Source organism: Crocuta crocuta, unplaced genomic scaffold, assembly GCF_008692635.1.
Source record: "Crocuta crocuta isolate KB4526 unplaced genomic scaffold, BGI_CrCroc_1.0 scaffold130, whole genome shotgun sequence".
NCBI classification, from domain to species: Eukaryota; Metazoa; Chordata; class Mammalia; order Carnivora; family Hyaenidae; genus Crocuta; species Crocuta crocuta.
The window spans coordinates 2,551,914-2,563,276 of NW_027527920.1; the positions used below are offsets into that span (position 1 = coordinate 2,551,914).

The 11,363-nt window shown below is 47.8% G+C and overlaps 1 protein-coding gene across 1 annotated transcript; it reads left to right on the top strand.

The window, feature by feature from the left end:
- The first annotated feature begins 947 nt into the window (after positions 1-947).
- Positions 948-10,799, top strand: HEXA (hexosaminidase subunit alpha). The gene is made up of 12 exons (XM_077746128.1): positions 948-984; positions 2,634-2,680; positions 3,643-3,753; positions 4,631-4,732; positions 5,170-5,302; positions 5,942-6,122; positions 7,091-7,177; positions 7,449-7,521; positions 8,272-8,455; positions 8,658-8,748; positions 9,383-9,487; positions 10,546-10,799. Exons 3-12 carry the CDS (start codon positions 3,655-3,657, stop codon positions 10,607-10,609), a joined length of 1,119 nt encoding a protein of 372 aa, XP_077602254.1. The 5' UTR covers positions 948-984; positions 2,634-2,680; positions 3,643-3,654; the 3' UTR covers positions 10,610-10,799.
- Positions 10,800-11,363: the final 564 nt, after the last annotated feature.

The window sequence follows — 11,363 nt, forward strand, 5'->3', positions numbered from 1 at the left end:
GTCGGTGGAAAATTGTAAGTACCACCCCATTCATTCACTGTTCTAGAAGAGCAAGCACTTGTCTGGAGCTATAACTCTGGTTAGCCTGGCCTAGGCTCCTGATGCTAGGCCCAGAGGCCTCCATGACTGTGGAGACCCAAGGTCACCAAGTGCTGAGAGACACAGAAGGTGAATCTTTTGTATATACTCTAACCAGTGTCTGAAGATTGACTGTGGAATGTCACACTGGCTTTTCACTGAGTCCCCAGGACACTTGTCTTCTGAACTGCATATAATTCCAATGCCATTTTAGGAATTTGCTGATTTTCTTTAAGAGAGAAGGAGTTTTGGGGAATACTAGAGTTTTCAGACATAATGACTGAAATAAAGCCAAATCCTTAGCCCTGCGATGCCTCCTGTCCTCCCTGAGCAGCAGCATTTGGGAACTTCTCAGTCTCCAAAGTGAACATTCTAGTCTTGGCTTCCTCCTCACATTCTTGGATGAAGTAGCTAAATGAAACCTGAAGACGAAGGGAAAGGAGGGTGATTACAAAGGCTTTGGGAACATTGTAACCTGGACACGAGCCTCCAAGCATCCCTGTCCCCTTCACACTTTCAGCTAAGGGCTGGTGGAAACTCGTGTTTCTGGAGGGGAAGGAAACTGAACCACAAGGCAGGTGGTGCTTTTCTGCTCTAGCCCCACCCCCCTCATGCATTATCTTGTAAGGCCTGCAGAGCTGCTGGGTGACCTCCCTCCCACTCTAGCCCAAGGCCTAGCTGACCTGCAGCTGCTCTCCTCTAGGGATGTCTCCTCTTTGAATGGAAAAATATGGGATCTTGCTGCTGTTTTTTAATCCGGGGATTTACACAGAACATGTGATCTGTAATCTGAAGAGTAGAATCCTTAACCAAGGATTTCTGTCATTTCTGTCATTTCAGACACCCTGGTCATAAATGATAATCATTGTCTCCTCTTCTCTGAGACTGTCTGGGGAGCTCTCCGAGGTAACATGGGAGCTGATGCTGCGATGGAGAGAGGGGGGTGATGCGGGAAGGTTAGCATCGGTGGGTTGGGAGGACAGGGCTGAGGGTCCGGCACATACTCCCACTTTAGGAAGCTTTCTTTACGGAGATCAATTGGAGTGTTTCCCCATCTCCCTGAAGGGAGTGTTCTCCTTACAGCTGTCCCAAGAGATTGATGGCTGTCAGCCTGGGCAGGTGCTCTGGGGCAGCACTGCGAGGCCTAGCAGGTTGATGCTCAGGATGCCGCAGCGGACAGCTGTCTGGGAGGGGGACTACTTGGAAACCCCACCACAACACTGCCTGTTCAGCTTTCACTAAACACATTATTAAAAAGATGCATTGAAAAGGACAGCCATATCACAAGAAATTTCAAAAAAGAAGTAGTAGTAAAACATGTAGAACTAGATTATTTCAGGAGACATGAAGACTTTCCTCGCTAACAGGTGATGGACCCATGCCATGCCTCTTGGTGTACTGAAAAGGTATTTGGTCCTTAGATATAGACTTAGCCAGATATCTCTACTACTTTTGTAAAACTTCTGCTGGTGAATGAGAGAAATTCTCAACAGGATTTCAAACCTTGTTTTGGTTTGTCTTTGTTCACTTACCTCTCCTCTTCCCTCTCCTATATCTTGGAGAAACATCATGCTGATTCCCCTTTCTGCTCTCTCACACCTTTTGTGAAGGTGCTAATGATAAATCAGGTTGAGATAAGGGAAAATCTGGGACTCCAGAATTCCAGGTGTCAGAGTCAGGGTACAAGAAAGCCAAAATGATATAGGAGCAGTCTGCCTCAAAGCAGATGCTGAGCAACTGTTACGGTTTCAGATTCTTTCATTCGGAAATTTTGAGACTCTGGAAATCCTTCACAGGGCTTCTGCTAGGTTTTCAGAAGAGGGTCTCTAGCTGTTGAGTTCATACAGTGCTCTGGACTTCACATGCCTACCTTTGGCCTTGCCAGAATCTAGGAGTCTGTGTCCAGTGGACTGGGGCAGTCCTTCTGGGGCATTTGCTGCCTGCCACACCTTAGCTCTCTCCCTGTAGCTGGTTCCCTTCTCAAGCTCTGAAGAGGAAAGGTGGACAATACTTTGTCTTCTAGGTCCAGCTGTGGACCCAGGCTCCTTAAAAACTTAAGCTTATGATCACTTTTTCACAATTCAATGTGGGATAATAGAAGGGGCAATAGATTGAGGACCCTTTTTTCTCTGTTTCCTTAGCTCCTGATCCGTATTAATTATCGAAAGCCTTAACTGTGTGAACTGGCTTGTCCCTGCATCTCCCCTCACAAGCACATATCTTGGGCTCTCTTAATACTCTTGTGAGCTCAAGGCTTGGGAAATATGGGTAAGGGGCCTGTGGGTTTTGAGGTGTGTTCGAGGAGGGGCACTCAAACTCCTTACGCTGCTACTTCCCAAAATAAAATACAGAGTAAAAACAGCTACTGGCTTCCTAATATCCTGTTTGCATCAGTGTGGAGACTCATTAAGCCTGCACTACATCTGCTTTTACTATGTGCCCAGGCATTCTCCTCTGCCACATTGGGAAACCTTCCAAATGGTTGCATCTCTAAATGGTTGCATCTCTATTCCCACCTCTCTAAGCTTTTACTCTGTGTCTCTACTTCGCCATAGGTCTGGAGACTTTTAGCCAGCTAATTTGGAGATCTCCTGAGGGCACGGTGAGTGGGGGCCCTCCGAAAAGCCTCGTTTTAAATCTCTGAGGTTGGCTCTCAATGTTGAGAGTCCAGAGAATAACTTACTTTGCCTTAGACAGAGTGCTGGTGGCTCAAGATGGCCCCAGCAAGAGTTAGAAAGAGGTGTAGGTAGAAACTGGTTTGGTAGATTTGGCCTGTTTGGAATCACTGTAGTTCAGTTCCCCTGAGTAACCACCTTGAGACCACACTGTGTTAAAATAAATAAACAGGGGCACCTGGGAGGCTCCGTCGGTTAAGTGTCCAACTCTTTTTTTTTTTTTTAATGCTTTATTTATTTTTGAGAGAGACAGCGTGAGCAGGGGAGGGTCAGAGAGAGAGGGAGACACAGAATCTGAAACAAGCTCCAGGCTCTGAGCTGGCTGTCAGTACAGAGCCCGACGCGGAGTTCGAACCCACAGAACCTCAAGATCATAACCTGAGCCAAAGTCGGACGTTTAACCAACTGAGCCACCCAGGCGCCCCAAGTGTCCAACTCTTGATCTCAGCCCAGATTATGATCAAGCTCCACATGGGGCTCCACGCTCCAGTACAGAGCCTGCTTGGGATTCTGTCTTTCCCTCTCTCTCTGCCCCTCCCCTGCTCATGCACATGTGTGCCCATCCTCCCTCCCTATCCCCCTCTCTCTTTTTCTCTCTCAAAATGAATATATAAACTTAAAAAAAAAAAAGGAAACAGATGAAAGTGAAAATCCAGAATTTGTATAGCTGTCCCACACACCTGTATCTGGCTAGCATGGGACTGTTGCTCTCTGACAGGTGCCTGCCGGTGGTCGTTGAGGTAGAGGTGTGAGGCATTTGAGGAGACAGTTACTCTACAGAACAGTCATAGATTGGCTTTTGAAAGATTAGGAGACTTTCCTCATCCCCCTCTGTTCCCATGGTGAGTTCCCTTTGAATCCTGACTTATTTAATGTTTGGTCCACACAGTTCTTTATCAACATGACCAGGATTGAAGACTTTCCCCGCTTCCCTCACCGGGGCTTGTTGTTGGATACGTCTCGCCATTACCTGCCACTGACTAGCATCCTGGACACTCTGGTACCCAGGCCTTAAGGCCATCTTTGCCCTTAGTGTTCTGGGGTGTTGGGGCAAGGGATAGACCAGCTGCCATATTCCTAAAGAGTTACAGGAGGAATGTATGTAACTTTAGGAACTCCTAAGGAAAAATGGAAAAGATGACCCACTCTAAGACCGAAAAAGAGAAGTGATTTAAATCTACCTCACTGGCTACTCTGGACCAATGTCCAGGTTATCTCCAGGAATGCAGAAGGTGGTTTGGAGAACTGACTTTTTTGACATAGCAGTTTAGCTTAGTTAGGACAAAGTTATAGGAAAGATGTTCAAAAGCCTTATTTGGCGATGTTCCTGTTTTGAGTTTGATAGGCAAACTTATCTTACAGTTGTTGATCCAACTAATGTATCTACCTTTTCTTTTGCTCCTCTGATGGAATCAAAGCAGTGGACACATCTGTCAGTCCTGGCTCTGAGATTTATGGGCTATCAGATTACTAAATTCAACAATAGACTGCACAGTTTGGATAAACATTAGTCAGACAACCTAAAACAAATGGCAGGAAGAAGTATTAGTCTTCAAGGTATTGTGGTGTTTTGGGAAGACCAGTGTACCACATAATTTCAGCCATCCTCTCAGTGTGGCTAAAATTCATCTCAAAAAGAGAAGACAGTGCCTCCTCAGCCATCTTTGGGTGTGCCCAGGAAGATGGAATGTGCTAGGTCTTCCCTCTATGGCAGGCACTCCCTGGTGGGAAGATTTGATACATAGACCCTATGAACACTTACCAGGAAGCTGGGGCAGCCTGAGCCTATTGGGGTATGTGGAGCAGCCTGCCAGAATGCCTACCTTGGGAAAGTGGAGAGGCTGTGGTGGGCTCACGGCATGTGCTCTGGTCTACAGGACGTCATGGCATACAATAAATTCAATGTGTTCCACTGGCATCTGGTCGACGACTCTTCCTTCCCATATGAGAGCTTCACTTTTCCAGAGCTCACCAGAAAGGTATGTCACAATTTCTCCAAGACCAAGTTTATGGGCTGATGTCTGAGCCTGGCTATGGCCCTGCTGGCAAGGACACTGGCTCTCATCCTAACCAGCCAGCTTTAGAGACATGCTGACTTAGAGGAAGGGCACTGGATTTGGAATCAGGAGACCTAAGTTTGAGTCAAAACTTTGCCATTAATTTTCTCTGTGACAATTAGGAGATCATCTCTCCTGGTGTTTCTTTATATTGTGTTACCTACCTATCTTCTTGTCTCACTGGCATTATGACACTCAGATAAAGCAATAGATGTGATAGCTTATGGGAAATTCTGATAAAGGTCCTTAGAGATAGTCCCTGATACCGAAGAGCTGTAGGTTTCCTGAAGGCATTTTGAGTATCTTCTACCCTCCTAGGCTTCAGGAAATGAGATTGCTATGGGTGTCTTGCCTTTCAGGGGTCCTACAATCCTGTCACCCATGTCTATACAGCACAGGATGTGAAAGAGGTGATTGAGTATGCACGGCTTCGGGGTATCCGTGTGTTGGTAGAGTTTGACACTCCTGGCCACACTCTGTCCTGGGGACCAGGTAAGAGTAATGTCGTGTAGAGGGAGTCTACTGGTCCCCTTCAATGGGCTTCAGGGCATTGACTCTTGGATGTGGTGTGCCGGGCCTTGGTCCCTGGAAGAATGTTTTCCATCAACAACTTCCACTTGGAAATTTAGATAGGCAGAATTTATTTTGGACCAAGGAGGCCACTTCTTACTATTAACCTCTGGGCATATTCTTTTCAGATGCCTTTGTCTTAATGATGCTCTTGTTAGTTGTGCTGTAGAGTGGAAGAAAAGATTTTGCCGATTTGGTGGGATCAGGCTCTCTGTTTTCCTGCCTAAAGGCAGTAGGAGAGCAGCCTTTGGGAGCAAGGGTGACCCCTGCTGGAAGCAATATGTTAAGGCAAGAGTATGTATCTTGATAGCTGATAGCTTGATAGGGATCCAGATGGCCAGACATCCAGCCTCTGACTGGATGATAGTGGATATATTTTTATTTCTTTGTGACTAAAAGTTCATGATCACTAGTGTATGTGAGTGCCTGGTGTCCCTGGTTATGTGCGTGTTGTTTTTATGAGCAGTTATCTTCCTTTGTGCAACTTAATGTCCTTAAGTATATGACTGTGTGGAGGTCTATGTATTTGTGACACTTATGTGGGGTTCTCTGTCGACCTAGGTTTCCCTGGATTATTGACTCCTTGCTACTCTGGGTCTCGTCCCTCTGGCACCTTTGGACCAGTAAATCCCATTCTCAACACTACCTATGAATTCATGAGCACGTTCTTCTTGGAGGTCAGCTCTGTCTTCCCAGATTTTTATCTTCACCTTGGAGGAGATGAGGTTGATTTCACCTGCTGGTATGATCCCTTTGGTCTTCCCATCCCTACCTGTGGAATTGCTCACTCAGAATAGAGGTTAGCTCCTGAGAGGCTGTCTCTCTCAGCTACTCCTCAGGGCTAACTTCTGAGAACAATCTGCCTCAGTCCAGATGGCTCAGGTCTTAGGGCTTTCCTCTTTCCCCTGTATTGAGGCCCTACCTGATTTTGGCACAGTTGTGAATGTGAAACTATCCCTTCCTCCTGTCATATCCTTGAGATACATATGGGAGAACCAGATAAGGGCACAGAATGTCCTGGGGAAATCCAGAATAGGGAAAAAAAATTCCTGCTTTTGAAGACCTAAAATAGTCTGGTTGAAGAGTGAAGACACAGGTGATTTGAGACTACTGTATGAAATTGTTTGGTAGGCATTAAACTGTAAGATTCAAACCCTCAGATCTACTTAGCGTAAGAGAGGTTGATGGGCTTCTCTGAGAAGCGGGCATTAGAATTGGATCTGGGGAAATAGCTGACTTTTTTGAACAGTAGAGGAGGGAGAAAACATTCCAGGAGGAACTGTGAGAGGGAGCTGCACCAGGTAACAGCAACACTTGTACCCATTTGGAACAAAGAATAAATGTTAAGGGAAAAGCAGAGTATGCCTGGGTAGGAGATTAAACAGAGAAGCCAGAATCCAGTGTGCCAGAGCCCTAGACCAAGACCTCAGACCCACATGCTGTAGTCCAGATAGGTTACTATGTGTTCTTGTTGAGAGTTTGAATTTAAAGCTCTTCAGGTCCAAACTCATCCTTTCTCAGCCTATGTCAGTAGCCCCCATTACACAGCTTTGTTCAGCAACACCTGCCATATTTGGGGTCTCTGAGATCCAAAGTTGATTAGTTTTTCAGGTGAAAAAAAGAAGTGATGGGAACCCAGATGACTAATCGCCAAGCTCCGGGCTTTGAGGATGTTGAAAGAATTAATCTCCATTTTCTCTTGGGATTCAGGAGGTCCAACCCAGATATCCAGGCCTTTATGAAGAAGAAAGGCTTTGGTAATGACTTCAAGCAGCTGGAGTCCTTCTATATCCAAACGTGAGGAAGGAAAGAGGGTGGGCAACATCCATTGGGATCACCTCCTGTGGGGTCCTCTCTTTCATACCAGGACCAGGCCCTGCTTGACCACCCTCTGGGTCCCTAAAGGGGTACTTTGTTCTATCTTTTCAGCTTTGGAGTAGTCAGCTCCCAGCTGGGGAAGACCCTGCTCAATTAGGAACGGGCCCCTAGGCAGCCTGAACCCCTAGAGTACTGGCACCAGTGGCCTAGAACCTATTTGAGCTGACCAGACCCTTTCTTCACTCTCCAGACTGCTGAACATCGTCTCTGCCTATGGCAAGGGCTATGTGGTGTGGCAGGAGGTGTTTGATAATAAAGTGAAGGTGAGCCAGGGGCATAGAGAGAAGGAACCACCTGCAGTGCTTCCCTCTGGTCTCTTGGCCCTTCCCTGCGTCTGCACAGACTGGTCCTCCTGGGGTTTGGATTAGGCTTTAATGTTCAGAGCACTGGGGGCCATCTCTCCTTTCCCCCCCAGAAAGGTCACAGAGGTATGAGCCCTGGGTGTGAGTGTCAGTGCTTCTATCTTTCCTCACCACAAACTGATCAAGAGTTATTTCTGCTGCTATAGGTTACTTAGGATTCGTGAGATTGGCATGCTGGGTTGGATTCTCTTTTCCGAACATAGACTAGGGTCTCCCAGGTCTGAGAGCAGGGCTCCCTTCTCCTTCATTGTTGATCAGTTAGACCCCAGCCTCTTGCCAAATGGAGGGGTTCTATGGGAACTTTATCTCCTCCTCTGAAACATCTGGAGATTCTTGGATATGGCAGCTCTTGACAAGTCTCCTGGGCCCCACTGCTTGCCTCCCTTAGCTCCCAGACAGTATTACTATCTCATTGTGGACAAGGAGGCCGCAGAAGGACTGAGGAAGCAGCTGGAAGGACTCCTAGGGTCGATAGAACCCCTGGCCTCTGCACTGGGCTAGGAGCTTAATAGTTAGGAATCATGGGGAAATAGTCTGCTGCTTGGGAACAGAGCAGGCACATACCCTTTGGCCTAGTTTGCTTGCATAAGAATGTGGCCCAGAAATCTCCTCAGCTGTATGCCATCACTGCCATTTGACCTTTTGTGACAGGTTCCTCCAGATACAATCATCCAGGTATGGCGAGAAGAGGTACCAGTAAATTATTTGAAGGAGCTGGAGCTAATCACCAGAGCTGGCTTGCGTGCCCTGCTCTCTGCCCCCTGGTACCTGAATCACATAACTTATGGCCCTGACTGGACAGATCTCTACATGGTGGAGCCTCTGGCATTTGAAGGTGAAAGCAGGGAGCTCTCCTTGCTGACCCCAGGAGGCTGGGCTGGTGCACAGGGTGGGAGACAGGAGGGTCTGGGCTAGACCTTCAGGTGAGATGAGATGACCTATCTGAAGAGACGGCTACATTGGGAAGGTGGTTCAGTGGATACCCTGGGGTTACTCCCCTCGTTCCCAGCAGCCTGTTGTTGCTTGTTTTCCCTCAGGTAGCACTCAGCAGAAGGCTCTAGTGATCGGTGGAGAGGCCTGTATGTGGGGAGAGTATGTGGACAGCACAAATCTGGTCCCCAGACTCTGGTAAGGGTTCCCTGAGGATGTGGGTGGTTGGGCTTGTGGGCATGGGTTTTCCTTTATAGACTCACTCCTGTCCAGTCACCCCCGGCAAGTACCTCCTTCCAGTCCTGAGAGAAGGAGCATTGCAGTGATCCTTCTGTTTGTATCTAATACTCATGTAACTATACACTCCTCCAACAACCCACTAGGGACACAGGATAGAGATTGTTATCCCCACTTCACAGATAGAGACACTGAGGCCTGGAAAGCACAGATGACTTGCTCAGGATCCAGCACTTAAGTCCATGATTCCTGCGATAAGACTTCCTTAGTGCTATTTCCCCAGCAGCCTCACTAAGCCTGGCTGGATATGTAGATTGTACGTTTTGTTACTCCTGTCAATACAGTTCATGATGTCTTTACAACTCACTCTGGTTCCATATCTTTGGGAGAGGAGGAGAGTGGGATCAAGGGTCCATATCTTAATGAAGATGGAGGTGAGCTCTAGAAGTCCCTAGGAGCCCTCCAGCCAGGTTGTTGCTCTGAATAACCTTGGCCCTGAGTCCAGGGTGCCTAAATAGGAGAGAGTAGCCTGTGGGTGTCCAGAACCTTTGCAGGGAATACAGGAGCCAACCTGGTACATGACCCTTCCCTCCAGGCCCAGGGCAGGGGCTGTTGCTGAAAGGCTGTGGAGCAACGAGTCGGTGACTCTCCTGGACTTTGCCTTAAAACGTCTGACACAATTCCGCTGTGAGCTACTAAGGTAAGCAAGCCATGTTGGGGCCTTCCCACAGTGGGTGGGCAAGTTGGGGGCTTACTGACAGGAAAAGAATACTAAGAATAGCTAACGCTTACAGAGACTTACTGTGCAGCAGGCACAGTTCTCAGCTTTTTATGGGCCTTATTTCATTGAATCTTAACCACAACCCTGTAAGGTAGGTAGTTTTATCCCCACTTCAGAGATAGACACTGAGGCACAGAGAAGTTAAGTAAGTAATCACTCAGAACCAGGATTTGATGCAAGCCAGCTTCATAGTCTCTGTGCTTAGCCATGGCTATGCCTTTATGGGCTCCCATGACAGCTGTGCCAGTGTTGGGGATGGGCCTGCGTAAGGTGGTCATTTCCCTGATTTATTCATTGACTAAGTCTTGAGGAACTGATGGACGCAGCCTGGTGCAGAGCTGAGAGCCAGCCATGGCAAGGCCTAGGCCTCAACTGCCTGAAATTCACTGGGCAACTTTGAGCCTGTTCCTTACCATCTCTAAGCACGTTGCTCATTTGGATAATAGAGGAGGCATGCCCAGAGGTCCCCTATGGAGACTGGTCACATCCTGGAACTTGTGAGGCTGAAAAGGATTTCATGTCCACAACTCTGCAGGGACAGGACAGCATATTGGTCCCCCACCACCACTGCATTTAGAGCGTTGGAGTCATTAAAGGGGGGCTCAGTGGACCAAGAACACTAGGCACCCCTTAGGCATCAGCTCCTTTCTAAAGGTCCTGAGTTATTTAGGACCCGGGTACAGAGACAAGCAGATTAGAAATAGGGAGGTGTCCCCTCAAATTCCTGGATGTCCCTGTGTCAAAATCACCTGGGGCAACTGTTCAGATGCAGACTCTTGCCAACACATGACCCTAGGCCGAGCAAGAAATCTCTGGAAATGAGATGCCCAAGTAATTCTGGTGTACAGTGGCAGTTTGAAATCCACTGAAATAAGGGAAGGGGAGACTGTTGGTTGTGGTGGAGGTGTTGCTGGAGCCTCAGACTGACCCCTGTCTGAGTGGCTCATCTTGTCCTGTTTCTTCATGTCCTCTTGCAGGCGAGGTGTCCAGGCCCAACCCCTCAATATAGGCTACTGTGAGCAGGAGTTTGAACAAACCTGAGCAAGCAGCCCCAGGCACTGAAGAGGGTGCTGGCGCTAGGAGAGTAGTAGTGGGGGCAGGCTTCCACTGCATCCCAGCCGGGGGACGGAGCCCCTTGCCCACGTGCCCCTATGCCTGGAGAGAAGGGGGCTGGTGTTGGTGCTAGCGTCCAATAAAGAGTGATGTGGCTTTTTTCCATAATGAACATAGATTACCTGTGTAAGAAAAGTGTGAGTGGTTCTGGGGTAAGGAGTTGCCTGCACTGGCCTTCTGCTCCCAAGAGTGATCAGACTCATCAGGGCCCAGCCAGGTTGGGCTCAGTGTCCACCCCTGGAGGAATTTGTAAGTTGAGGGCTGGGAATGAAACCCTGTGCAGCCTATGAGCTGTGTGACATCTCTCCCACCCCTGACACGTAGTCTAAACAGATACCCCCATCCTCAGTCTTCTCACTTCCCTCCAAGTGCAGAGGTCACTTGGACCTCCAAGGCTTCCGTGAATGGAAGACAGCATTATCAGCAGTGGGAGGATGTTCTGGGAGTAGCAAAGGCTCTCCCCCATGTATACTCACACACTTCCCATCCCTAGAGCTTTTCTTCTGCTTTGGGCTTTTTGTTTTTTGTTTTTCTTTTTCAAATTTTTATTTAAATTATAGTTAACATATAGTGTAACATGGGTTTTGGGAGTAGAATTTAGTGAATTGTCACTTACATATAACATCTAGTGCTTATCACAAGTGCCCTTGTACTAAGTGCCCTTAGTACCCATCATTCATTT

What these genes read in the sequence shown, in the direction of transcription:
- HEXA (XM_077746128.1), top strand. Translation starts at nt 3,655, where the DNA reads ATGACCAGGATTGAAGACTTTCCCCGCTTCCCTCACCGGGGCTTGTTG. An exon ending in GAGTCCTTCTATATCCAAAC is followed by an intron (nt 7,178 to 7,448) that starts GTGAGGAAGGAA and finishes TTCACTCTCCAG; the next exon opens with ACTGCTGAACATCGTCTCTG. An exon ending in GGAGCCTCTGGCATTTGAAG is followed by an intron (nt 8,456 to 8,657) that starts GTGAAAGCAGGG and finishes GTTTTCCCTCAG; the next exon opens with GTAGCACTCAGCAGAAGGCT.